Genomic DNA, 13,666 nt, shown 5'->3' with positions numbered 1-13,666 from the left:
ACTGGGACTTAAGCATGAAAACATTTATTCTATTAGAGTGTAGTTGCAGATTACAGTTGGATGTATGTTAGTGTGGAAACAACAGAGTCACACTAGAGTATGTTGTATATCCAGCTCTAGAAACTGGTAATGGACAAAAAAGGCAATGACCTACTCACAGATGGAGCCCATAGTTGACATGACGCTGTATCTCCTCCTGTATCTGCGCTCTGACTGCTTCTCTCCTCACAGTGTCGAAAGGGCTTTGAGTTTTGGTGACCTTCATTACTCTGGAAAAGTAAAAGCACATAAAGTAACTGTAGTTCACTCGTACAACACAGACATATTTACTAATTTATAAAAAGTTTCCACTTTAGTGCATGTTGTACTTGTTGAGGGAGTTGATTAATGTCCGTTGAAAGTGGGAGGAGACTCGCTCGATGTAGAACTGGTGAGAGCGATTGTGTTTGGGGTTCAGGCCTTTCCGTCCCCATCCCACATTACGCTCATAGATGTTGGTGTGGCGCAGCTGGATGCATAGAAATGTTTCAAATGTACAGAAGAGACAAATGAAAGACGAGACAATGCAATCTACAAGGACGTCTTGTGTTTCTTATCAAGCTACCAAACATCCACCAGGGGAAACTCCTTCGCTAACATCACTTTGCAGGCTATCACTTGCCTGGTCATTTGTTTTGATTGTAGCCCTGAATATAATTTGAAATGTAAATGTGATTCCAACAGCATCTGTATGTTTACTTCCTCTAACAGTGAACATACCTTTCTGTGAAGCCGGTCCATGAATTCCTGGTGTGCTGCATTGAGCACTGGATCGAGCTGAGCTTGCCCCTTCAGGAGGTCGGTGTAATGCGTTGCATGTTCATTCTTCAGGTTGTAGTAAAGATCTGGGATGAGTCTCTTGTAGCAGTGGCAGTGCTCCTCTGGTGGAGCCTCATTCACCGACTGCAGACCTGTCTCTACTTCCCAGTCAAGAACTACAGATAAAAAATAGATAGAGATACGCTTTCAGCTGTCTTTTGTGAGCATAGATATTATCTTGACATTAGAAAGTTTCATGTTCAACATTTACCAAATTAAGAAGTTAGCATGTGCCCATAGAAATGAGATCGTGTAACTGCATAACCACACATTAAACCAAAAGATCTGATTGAAAACCTCTTCTGTATCAGCTTTTAAAAGCTATTAACTATTATCCATGGGTTTCACTGCCATTTTTCCAGACTTGCACCCTTGAATCACCTTTAGAAATTAATCCAACAGCACAGTGGAATAGTTTATGTGTTCCAGAGGATTAAGGAGAAACTTCTATCACATACAAAACTGCACATATTCTCGAACCCTACTTGTTCGGAGTAACAGTGATGTCTCCCCTTGCCCAAGTGCCTCAGCCGCGCTGCGTTGTAGGATTCCCCACACCCTGTGGCAGGTAGCTCTCCAGTCCTTCTTGGCCTGTTCCCTGGGCTCCCTGTCCACACTCAGTATGTCAGGATGATGAAAGCTGTGAATGCCACCAAGAGATAATGAATGGGGTTGTTAAACGTATGTTCATATTCCAGATGTTGAAACTACTGATTGTTGTCACAGAATGATGAGTCAGAGATGAGGATGAGGAGAGTCGGTGCAGAGCCAGACCTGGAGGAATAAACACCTGGAGTCACATCAGATTCTGTTCTGATCCGGAGCTGTTTACCGTCACTAGAAGAGCTCAGAGATTATTTTTTAACTTTTGGGATTAAGAAGTGGATTTATCTTCACTCCTGTTTATCAACCTGACTGCAGCAGTGATCAGTGGAGGTGACCTCCATTGTCGGGTGTTTATGTTCTGTAATGTTGACTGCTGACTGGAGCTGGAGGGAAATGTACTTTACTTCATGAACGTAACGTTACAGAGAGGAGAGGAGGAAAGAAGAGAGAGAACCAGAGTCTCTGCTGAGTGCTGAGGTCAGTCAGAGGTTGACCTGGATTCAGACACACACACACACACACACACACACCCGTTGGTGCCTTTTCAGAAAATGTACAGTAAAGGAATCTGGCTGTTTGGGGCGAATAAACACCAAATTAAAAATAAGTAAATAGATAAACACAAAAGATCCCGACGTCTCAGCTTCTGTATCACCAGGTCAAAATTGCTTTGCTGGTGGAGAACACACCGTTAAACAACCACCATTACTGATGAAAATCTGAGGTGACTCAAAATGTTGACAGATGAGGTAATGTTTTAAAGTTTCATTCTCTGACTTCCTTCCTCACTCTCTGACTCTCTCCCCGAAGTTATTGCAGCAGGCAATGAAATGAAATGCATTATCTTGAGTAAACTTAAAAAACTTTGTTGGAAACATTTGGGATAATGTAAGTTCATGACTCAACAAAACTAATAACAAAGGCCTACTCGTTTTTCACTGACTTTGCAATCCTGTTCATTGGTTTTTAAAATAAAACCAAAAACAATTTTAATATTAAAGAATAAATCATGACATGATCTGACCCCACACCATAAGCTATGATCAGTGCATTTGTTTTCACCTGATTGGAAGTAAGCAGTAGACAGGAGGAAGACAGTTCTCGTCCAGCTTATAGCACATCTGGAGTAATGTTAGGTCCTTGACCAAATCCCCACATCTCCTTGCACCCGCAGGGCTGAGTCTGGCCTCCTCTTCTTCTGAAAATGAGTCTTGGGAGCTCTGACTCAGCAGTCCAGAGTCTGTAGCCTGTTCTCCAAAAAGCAGATAATGTCCATAAATAGAGTCCTGGACAAAACTGCCAGAGCTACTGTCCGTAGTAATGCTGGACTGGGAGTCCGAGGCAGGAAAGTCCTCCACTGGTTTGCTCCTGGACATCTCCTGTTGGCCTCTCTCCATCACTCTAATTATGGCCTCAAACGCCTCTCTGCTGATGGTAGAGGGAAGGGTCCGGACCTCATACTTCTGTCCTACAAAAAGCTGACCAACAGAACAGAAAACCATGAATTCATCATCTAAATACAAAGATGCTCTTTGTTGAAAAACTGCACTCTCGTCAAATAAGACTACAGGATGATATCTTACAATCAAATTTGGACCCTGTGTTTTCTGGCATAGCTGGAGATTCTCCACATGTAGCTTTACAGTGTCGTTTCGTTCGGCAACAGGTGTTCCAACCCCCCAGCGGAGGTCAACCATCCTGAAGTCGTAGCCTCTCTGCTTACAGTACAGATACAGTCGGGGATAAACGTTCTCCATGAGCGCACTTCTCTCTGCAACTGTGTCTGAATCAAACACATTTATACACATGTGGAAAACAATTGTTACACCTTTTTTTGTATGTCAATTGTGATTTTTTTTCTTTTAATAAGCTAAAGACAAATTGTGAATAAAAAATACTGCAGCCAAAAACTGTGGTGATGGAGCTGAAAGTCACATGGAACTGTTATGGAATAAAACCACAAATGCAGACTTTATGTACCATTCATTGGATTTTTTTGGTCGGCTGAGCTGTAAACACAACATCTGAAATACCATTACCTTAATGGGAATAGAGTTAGCATGCTAACCAGCTTGCCAAACACTAACACTAACTCCTCTGGTCTTGAGCTCCCAGTCCAAACTGCAAGCTGTAAGGCTAACTGAGCTAACTAGCTACAGGTAGCAGCAGCTAGCAGTTACTCTGGTGATATGCTGCCTCCTAGGCTATAGGCTAGGCTGTTTTGAGTATGAATTTGACAGGTGGCCAATTGTTACGTATTGGACCTTTAATAGTAACTAAGCTCCAGGCTGAAAAGCTTCTGAAAATCTTCTGTTTCACCTGTGACCACAACCTGGATGTGTTAGAAGTGTGCTGTGTCGCACCTGTAACCACACCCAACAATGTAACTATAGACAATTTACAACACTGACTGAAAACAGTGATTTAAGAGTGAACCCAAAACATCATTGGGATAATCAGCTGCCAGCCAATTAGATGATCTTGTCAGATTTGGTCATTCTTACCTTTGTATCCACCACATATGTAGACCATGAATCTCTTCTCTTGAACATGAGATGGAGGCTCCTGCTTCCTGTGAACCTCATCAGTCTCCGTACCACATAAGACGTTTGTCACTGGGAGGTTGTTGTCACTTCTTTTATCCACATCTTCTTTGTTTGACCTCACAGAGAGACGAGTCCCACTGTCCGTCTCTCTGTCCCGTCTCTCTCTGTCCTCTTCTTCCTCATCTTCTCTGAGTGCCTTCATGCTCCTTAGTAACTTTAAAGAGCTCTCACCTGTTCTCCCATATTCAGGCAGGTGTACAAAAGCATCTGCAGCCTTTAACTGTTAAAAAAAACATTAGGTCTGTATAATGAGAGTTTGGCAGGTGATTTGAGCTTAGTGAAAGTTCAGTCAGGTAGACTATCTCCTTACTAAGTCATAAGCACAGTCTCCAGCTTTCCCTAAACTCCTCTTTATCCAGTTACAACCTGTCATGTTGTCCTCTAGCCAATCATTTGTGAGCTGTCAAATTTAAAAGTGCTCTCTGCTGTCATCTCAGCATCGTAAAAGACATCGTGACCCTCCTTCTCCCTTTCCCCACCTCAACCATGGATGCCATCTCCAGTCAACCCTCATCAGAAGTTGCTGAAGCTGTAAGCTCTATTGCTTGGTGTTGGTGGTACCACCAGTGTCTAGGCTCCATCATACTGAAAACACCTCATACGCCAGACCGCTTCCCATGGTGACCCACTTCCTGCTGGGGTCCAAGCGCCAGATTCTATTTCTTCTGTTCACCATGACAATGTATCTTACTTCATCTTCTCACTGGTTTTGTTTTCTCCTGATGCAACTACTCTGAACTGAAGGCTTACAGCTTCATGCTTTTTCTAAATTATATTTTCAGGATGACATTGACATGTACAGGTCTATAAAGGACATACCTTGGAAACATGTCCTTGGTGCAGTCTGTCAGTTATTCTGTCCTGATGATCATTTTTGGTTTTGCCTGTTTGCTGCAGCTGTAGTTGGTACAAGAGACAAACAGGAGTTTTAGGTTTTGCCATGAATGAATGAACACAGAACAAAAAAGCTAAACCTGTAGTAGACATTTAGTACTTTGATTTTGTCCTGAAGCACTTACTCTGAGGTGATTTGTGTCTCTCCCCGTCCTGTTTGCCCTCTACAAAATGCGAGCATGAGAGACGACACAGGAATGGGTGTGTTAAGTGGACAGTTCACCAGTGGACAGGGGACTTGTTTTAAATTGTAAAAAACAGCTAAAAAGAACATGAAATGGCTCCATAGTCTTTGGGGATATAATCTTGGGGCTTCTAGAGACTTGGATTACACTAGAAAAGCTGTATGGAGCCATTTTGTGGAGCCATTCTGTAGAGTTTTCTTTTCTTTTTTACATTTACATCAAGTCTCTAGCTACTTGTACAGTAAAATCAAGTGAATTTTTTCACCTTAATTTCAACTTTGAAGAAGGAAACTTTGGGTGCTCCATTAAATGAATGTATAGGCTATGTAAATTAATATACAATTATATATTCTAATTGGTATTATTAATAATACTGCAATTGTTTTTGCTGTTCCCCTAATTCTAATTCTAATTACATCAAATGATCATTATTGTAAAAAAAGCACCAAAGCCATTAGGATTCATTCACTGTCACATGAATGTCTGCACAGAATCAATCTAGTAGGTCTAGTCGTTGAGATCATTTAGTGTGGACCAAAGTGGAGGATGCTCAGTCCCTCTCTCTCTTTAGAATTCAGTAGCACATTATAATAACCATCATTAAAGGGACACTGTGTAGTTTTTGGATAAGAAATTCAAACTCAAAATTTTAATATTTACAATATTAATGAGGCAATAATACAAATGTATTTTTTCCATAAGTGAATAAACAAGCTGACAAGTCCCAGAACCCTGTTTGAAGCTAGAAAGGTGGCAGGGTCCGCCACATATAAACAAAGTAAAACAGTATAAATTGTGTTGTCCTTTAAGGTCAGTTTGTTTATTCAGTCATGAAAACAAAGAGAGTTTGTTTATTTAGTTTGTTTAGGCAGAAAAACAATCAGCCAATGAACATCTTTCTCTTCTCATTAACATTTCTTCAACAAAACTACAAAGTGCTCCTTTAATAAATGGTACATTTATAATTAATTACAATTACTGTTGACAAACAAAGAAATGCGTTATTAAACAATTGTAAGGGTTTATAAACATCACTTGTCACTTTATAACAAACAGCTGCTTGATACATGGTTTATAAAGTATTCCATTGTTTGTTAACAGTTAAATAACTTTTAATTATAGTTTAATTAACTATAAATGTACCATGTATTCCTGATGGTCATTTGAAGGTGTAATCTAAAATGCTTTGTTTCCTGCAGTCACACAGCTCCTCCATAATAATATCTAAAATGAACAGAGATCACCTGACAGAGGGAAGTTGGTCCACAGTTTATAGCTGGAAGCGTTACAGCCTCTGTATCCTCCTGCAGGACAGACAGTGTACAATGAGTCATTATTAACATAGAGACTCAAACTCTGCTTTCATGAAATACTGAAGTTACACACACTACCACATAAAGATAGACGAGAAAAAATATGAATATTAAATATGCTAACACAACTGAAACTGTCTATATTAAGGTGAAATACAACAGTTATCCATTTTTACCTGTATGGTCAGTGGACACTTGACCACACTCATTCAAATAGTGGATATAAGTAAAAGAGCCTGTCGCAGCCTGACTGTATAACAAACAGGCTTCAGGCTCTTCATGGGGATCATTTGGCTGGTCTACAGATGTTTCAAACTGCTTTCAGCTGCAATAAGCGAATGATGCTACGGTTCATTGGTGGCAGAAGCTTTAATAAAACTACTGCAGAATTTTCAAACAAACTACAAGCCAGTATGAATTACTGTTGACAGTTAGTCACGTGTTGTTACAAACAAACACTTACCTTCTTCTTGTTTTTGGGAACAAGCCCGTCTCTGTAATAAGTCCACATTCTGTCACCGCCGGCTGATGACGCACATCCATCTGTCAATTGGACAGAATAACATGCCCAACTTCCGATTGAGAATTTCAAAATAAGACGGTTAAACAGCGCAAATGCCGTTATTTCATTAGACATTTCAGTGCGATAGTGTACACAGTTTTCCACACAAAAATATCAGTTTGATAGTATACAGCCCTATAGCAATATCAGCTCATTCCAAATGAACAGACTCTCATTATCTCAGATGACAGTGATGTGTTATAGCCTGCAGTGTTCAGCTTGTCTGGTACAGGGTGCCCAAACTTTCTTCCCTTGGAGGGCCAGAACTGAAAGTTAATGATGAGCCATGGGCCAAAAGCAAACACCTATTGCACTGTATTGTTAAAATGCAAAATAGAACTAGGATCCCCACAAAGTGCCCACCACGCTGAGATAATGAAACATAATCAATAATGAGGAGTTGCACACATTTAAATGACATTTTACTGCACAAAAATAAAGCAGCATGAACAGCTGGTCATTTTTTAAAATGAATTTCACTGGAAACATCTTGCAGGCCAAATCCTCTTACATGCTCACTTCATTCTCACCTTTAGACTTTAACTTTGCAACACGTACACACTTTGGAACGTTTATGTGATTTGTTTTTCTGGTCTGTACCACTATTGTAGAAATACTGAGGTCATTAGTACAAATTCCTTCAGTTCTGTCCAACCCCCATTACACATTTTAGCCTAGCCCACAAGAAAATACTGAAAACTTTTCCACACATTTGTTTGTTTTGTTCCCCTGCATGTGTCCACCTTTTAACACTGTGTTCCAAAACCAGTCTACTTTCATATATTTATTTCTATTGGGGTTTAGAATAAATAATACATTTCTCAAACTCTCTAAATTGTATTCTTATAAAAGCATGAATAACGTTCGAGTAACTGCAGAATTTCAACTCATCAGTTCATTAAACTCCCGAATTACCAGAAACATTACAGAGAGTCTGTCGACCTATCCTCATTGTTATCAACAGCCCACATCAAACTGCTTGTGCACTACTTTCCAATTCTCAGATTTTTATTTTGATGGTAAAATCACTCAACTTCCTTGGTAACTCAGGTGCAATTGTGTACCTTCACACTTCTGAGCCAGAGGCAAGAAATTTGAACCATAATGTGTCTTGAAAACAGTCATCACTGCTCTAAACTGAATACAAGAGCTGGTGAACTATGTTACACAATTACATGCTTGACTGTAAAGACAGCTGTTGCTGCTAGTTTTCCACACTTTAAAACAAACATAATGCCTACAACAGTGACTTAACCATTTTAATTACATGTACATTTTAAATGTCATTCTATTACACAAGTGTTTCTATCATGTTGAGTTGAAGTGAATAAATTAAATCATAGCAGACTTTTACATATACCTTGTGCTAAGTGTTTATTATTCAAGTATTACACACAAAGGTAATGCATTTAGACGTTGTTATTCTGTCCTCAGAAATAAATCACACATCTGGTTATTTAATTTAGACACAATGACTGAACATGATAGAAAAACTGCATTGAACGGGACACTTTTCATTGATCACATGTAATAGAATTAGATGGAAAATTCTCAATGTCACTGCTTTAGGCAAATAATTTTTTCTCACACAATTCCGCAAAGCAATGATAAACGACATTACACAAGCAGTAGACCAAATATGGGTTTTATTTATCTATAAAAATTTAAGGTTTTCACTTCATTGGGAAAAGAAACATCTGTCAAAAGAAAATGGGGCAAGGAGTAACATTTTATCTGTTATTAAAAACGTCTCTGCTTTCACAAAGTCACATGATATCTTAAAGTAACAGCAGGATGCTACGTGACACTTTGACACATCCGTTTAGAACCACACTGCATCACTCCTGGCTCCAGTGCCTGACACTGGGCCTACTCTGACAGACTGAAAACATGGCAGTGACAGCAAGTATCTCAAGCACGCTCCAACCTGATGTGCTGTGTAACTGTGTACGGTGAAGAAAACCTGATGATGTTGGTCTTCTTCACCTGGCTGCATTCCACAAACACCACAGACACAGAAAACATCGCAATAATAATAAATCCCAGCTCAAAGTTGCAGTTTAGCTGGAGGTGTGACCTGAAGTCCACCGTTACCCAGCCTGCTTTGGTTCTCACGGTGGGAGCAGCCATGTTGAGTGTTGAAGGATGTGAAGGCATCTAGACAGGAGCAGCAGCAGCATCAACGGGCTGCAGTAAGATCAGGCTATACTGCACCTCCTTGTATAAAGCAGCACCAGATCACTGCCCTCAGGCCTACTCATCATCTTTTCCTCCGGTTTTACTCAGCTGCAACAAAAACAAGGAGAGATCAATGATACATGGCAGCAGGTGAAGGATTTTAAATAGAAAATTTAAATTAATGGTGTTTTTTTACTTACATGCTGGAGGATCGGGAAGTGAGGGAGAAAAAGACAGAGGAGCAGGGAAGTTAATGATGAATGTCACTTCAGGCAGATCTTGAAGAAGAAAAGGTAAAATGTACTTACTTTGATGACGTCGACCCAGTTCCAACCTCTTGGCAGTTCCCCTTTGTTATCTGGAAGCAGAAATCATTCTGATTATGATGATGTGCACCGTGATCTAGTGACTAAAACCACAATCACTGCTGGCTTTAAAATGCAGGCTGTGGTTAAAACTAAGGACGGTACAGCGGTGTATCATCAGGCTGTCTGCAGGTTCCACAAAGCTAAAACCTTTCAACGTTGCACACAATTTCAATTTAAGAACAGATCCAAAGAAAATACATCCAGGCATAAGAAAAAGAAATAGGAGCAAGTGGAGATCAAATTTTCTAAAGATATCACATCACTGAAATTGAATGGAATGGCTTAGGTGCAACTTGACTTTTACTTTTCTAGCTCTGGCTAGAACTACTGAGATCTCAGAACCTGGCAACACTGTGAAAATAATTCATTTGTAAAGGACAATCAGACAGGTTGTAAACAAGTCAACAATTTATCCACATCATCTCAACCAAACTGACAGTGAGTGCTTCTGTCTAATTATCCCTCATTGCATAGAATAAAGTTCCGCCCACACCATGAACGATTACCATTATAATAATGATGTGAGGATCCAAACTGATACACAATAACATTCTGTAAACAGAGGCGCAAAGCACACGCTGAATGCTCCAGCTGTGTCAGCAGCTCAGGAAAATGGACACTGATGACGTGTTACAGCTCGATGTGATACTAAATACAAAAAGATAACTGAAAGGGTGGAGGTTCACAAAAGTCTTCAACGATACGAGGAGAGGAGAATCCAACACTCTCAGTAACACTGTTACGAAAGTTGTCATCTTTTGAAGACAAATTTTATTCCTACTTTCATTTGAGTCAACATCAATTATCCCTGCGATCATCAGAGGACATCAGTAAAGACAAAATGAACTCCAGAGACCCCATCAGTGCCAAATCTGAAGCAAGAAGTGGGTCTCTGAACTCTAATAGATGTTTACAACTGACACGTTGGGTGATCATCTGACTGTTTGCCAAATTGTTCTTCCACATAAGTTTCTTGTCACTGTGTTCCCTCATCTCAGCAATTAAATAACTGAGCACAATGTTATTATTGCTTAAAAAGAGATGCTACGTAACATTCCATCGGCTTTAGTATATAATGGAGTATATAATGACTGTGGCTGAATATGTTGGAGTGTGACAAACAAAACTGGGATCCACTCATAGAAAAAAGCTCCAGCGCTACTGGAGGTCTGAAACTCAACAAGGAACCTTTAGCCTGTCATCAAGTTACTTTAATTAGTGACAGCTGATATGAGCTGCTGCTAGTGACGTTTGTTATTTTAACCAGCCAGAGTCACTCAGCCCCGGCTACAGATGAGCTGCTGCTGCTGCTAGCTGAAAGTTTGCTAAATAGCATCATACGTAGCTAAGAGAGTCCGTATACTTTGCTAACCTCAGTGCTGGTGTCAATCATTCACTAGACAGACCAAACCATTTTTCACATTCACACACTTCTCACTTGCATGTGGAGTGACACATTTGGACTGTAGAGTCCAGCTGTCATTATTTTCCTGTGGACTGTCTCACTGACTCGTACCTGTTCTGCTGATGATCCTCCTCTTCTGAGCTTTAGTCAGCTGCTCCTTCTTCTCCTTCTTCTTGGCTGTTGAGCTGGTGGTTGTGACCTCACTACTGGACGTCAACGTCTGCAACAACAAGAGATATGCAGCGGTTATTTTGTGCATACCCGATGACTCTGGCTATTTGTTCAACAATTGTTCAAACATCAAATTGCGAGGCTCTACTTCTACTCTGAAACTCAAGCTGAAAGGCAAAGAGAAGTTGAGAAACGTGTGCAGGTTCTGTGGTGTCTAGCTGTAGTGTTGGGAAATATCATTTTTATTATGCCTTTAAACCTACTGAAAATGGTGGCAAAAAATGGTCAACATGCCATTCCTTTAAATTTCTAATGAAGGGGGAAAAAGAGCCAAGGAAGATGGTGTTATACAATGCCCATAATAGTTGACTGACAGGAGCTCTCCAGCACAGAAACACCTCTAGACCCCAGACACAGAACTGTCCTGATGTATTTTTAGAGTACTGACCACAGCAGTGACTACAGGCTTGTGGTTCTCCATGAGGGCCTCCTGGTTCTCTTTGGCCCACTCAAACAGTGTGTACATCATGGCAGTGCCCAAGTTAGCCTCCACCTGCTCCTCCACCTTCAACAGGATCAGCTGCTTTGTCTCTGCAGAGCTGTTATTAAATCAACACAAAGGAGAGAAACAACATGACCATCATATAAAGTATGTGTACAGCAACAACAGTGTCACACTGTGGCCATGGAGCTGAGGTACTTATGTATTTATATACCCCATGTGTAGGCTTTCAAAAAATTCTATGGTGAACATGGTGAGTATTTATCAGGCTGATTTGAGCATGATTAGACTAATTATATTCTAAATTCAGAAACTTATAGGCAGCTACAAAATAACTAAAGGACTTGGTATTTCTTCATCATAAATGTACTGCAGGCAGTGTGGATCATTTAAACTGTATTTAGACATTCATCTTGAGAAATATAACTTGCAGAAAATGTAATGTTAGACTCTATTTTATCATTATATTATTACAAGTATTAGTATTATTGGTTAATTGAGCAAAAGGCAGCCTGCTTGCAACTTACATTCTGTTGTTGAAAAAGGTATCGAGGGAGATTTGTGGGGCCGTCTCAGGGTATGTCTCTGGCCATGTGACATCCAGGATGAATGCTTTGGTGTCCTCGAGGTCTCCTATCTGTTGTTTAACATTAAAATCAAATAGGTAAGAGAAGGTATTACTAAAGGGTGATTCCCAGCAGTTTGTTAAAGTTTGATCTGATGTATATACAGTTGAAACAGGGTGTTGGGGGGGGCTCAGGGTATGGTCAGAGGACAGTACTCACCCTTAACTGAAAGGACACTGGACTGATTTCCTTGAAGCACTCATCCCCCTCATAGATGGAGCGAAGAGCCTCCAACTCCATCTGGGATGAAGAGAAGGAGTGAGAGGAGGTTAGTCCAATAGTCAGATCAACACAGGCCTGCTGAACACCATTCAGAAATATGGTAACTTAAACTTGACAAAGGTATGCAAGACAGAGCCATAACTCAATACCTTTCACGAGATAATGTCAGCTATAAATTGGCATTCATGTGATCATCCAGACATTAAAAGGACGTCCACCAAATTCAACCCTTAATTTGTCTAACGTCACCACTTGGCTATTAACGTTACTGTTACAGTTAGTGGCATATGACTTCGGTGAATCATCGATCATTGTTATAATACTGATGTTTGGTGGATAACATATACGCCGAATGAATTCAAGGACATTTTTTGTTCATAAAATGTCTTGACTTGTGCTTTGTGTGGCACGCACTCCTCTCTATGATTAAACCCCTTAATTTGAAAGATTTTTGAATGAAGATTGGCGTGACATTCTCCCCTTTAAGAAAGACGATTATCAGGGCTCAGCAGCTAGAAAGGCATTTGACACTCTGGCTGTTTTAGCTCGTCATAACTCCTGCACACTGAATAAAAGTTGACTTGTTTGCTGGTTTTGCCGTTTAAATGGCACAGAGATGGAGACTGAGCTCGTGCTAACAGTCACGCTAGTGTCAACTAGTTAGCAGTTAGCCGCTAACAGCAGCTAGCCTACTACTGCATCACCGTTCACTCGTACCTCCTGATCCTCGTTAGCTGTCATGATCTTCCTCCTGCGTCCGTGTGATGTACTCTCTGTGTGGAGTATGGAACGTGTCAAAATCCAACAGTTAACAACCCATTCCTATCATTAAAACTTTACTATCTAATATTTTCACAACTTCACCAGCTGGACCAGCCACTGCCACCATGATAATATACGCATGCGCAGTTAGACACTACGTGAACTTTGAACCTCATCATTAATGGATGCAGTTTTCTGAATTTATGAATAATGTCAAATATAATATAATACTGTTTGTCCCTCTTCAGGTACTGTGGCTCACAGCATATACTTAGGAGAAATTGAGATTAATATGAAAAGTGCTCAAATAGATAAATGGACAATTGAAGTATATGTGGTAAGGAAATACTGTTCTTAGAGTGTGCCCAGGTACTGTATATCCAGCAAAATATGGTGGATATGTAGACT

At 40.3% G+C, this 13,666-nt stretch overlaps 1 protein-coding gene across 1 annotated transcript; it reads right to left on the bottom strand.

Annotated features, from left to right (window-relative positions):
* Window positions 1-8,653: 8,653 nt before the first annotated feature.
* On the bottom strand, window positions 8,654-13,371 carry rwdd (RWD domain containing 4). Its single transcript, XM_073474403.1, has 7 exons — window positions 13,214-13,371; window positions 12,434-12,514; window positions 12,176-12,285; window positions 11,595-11,745; window positions 11,087-11,195; window positions 9,403-9,560; window positions 8,654-9,310 (listed from the first exon to the last, which is right to left on the bottom strand). Exons 1-6 carry the CDS (start codon window positions 13,235-13,237, stop codon window positions 9,466-9,468), a joined length of 570 nt encoding a protein of 189 aa, XP_073330504.1. The 5' UTR covers window positions 13,238-13,371; the 3' UTR covers window positions 8,654-9,310; window positions 9,403-9,465.
* Between the last annotated feature and the right edge of the window lie 295 nt (window positions 13,372-13,666).

This window comes from Pagrus major, chromosome 10 (assembly GCF_040436345.1).
Source record: "Pagrus major chromosome 10, Pma_NU_1.0".
Lineage (NCBI taxonomy): Eukaryota > Metazoa > Chordata > Actinopteri > Spariformes > Sparidae > Pagrus > Pagrus major.
The sequence above is the reverse complement of the archived record's forward strand: the minus strand, read 5'-3'. Positions and strand labels throughout refer to the sequence as shown.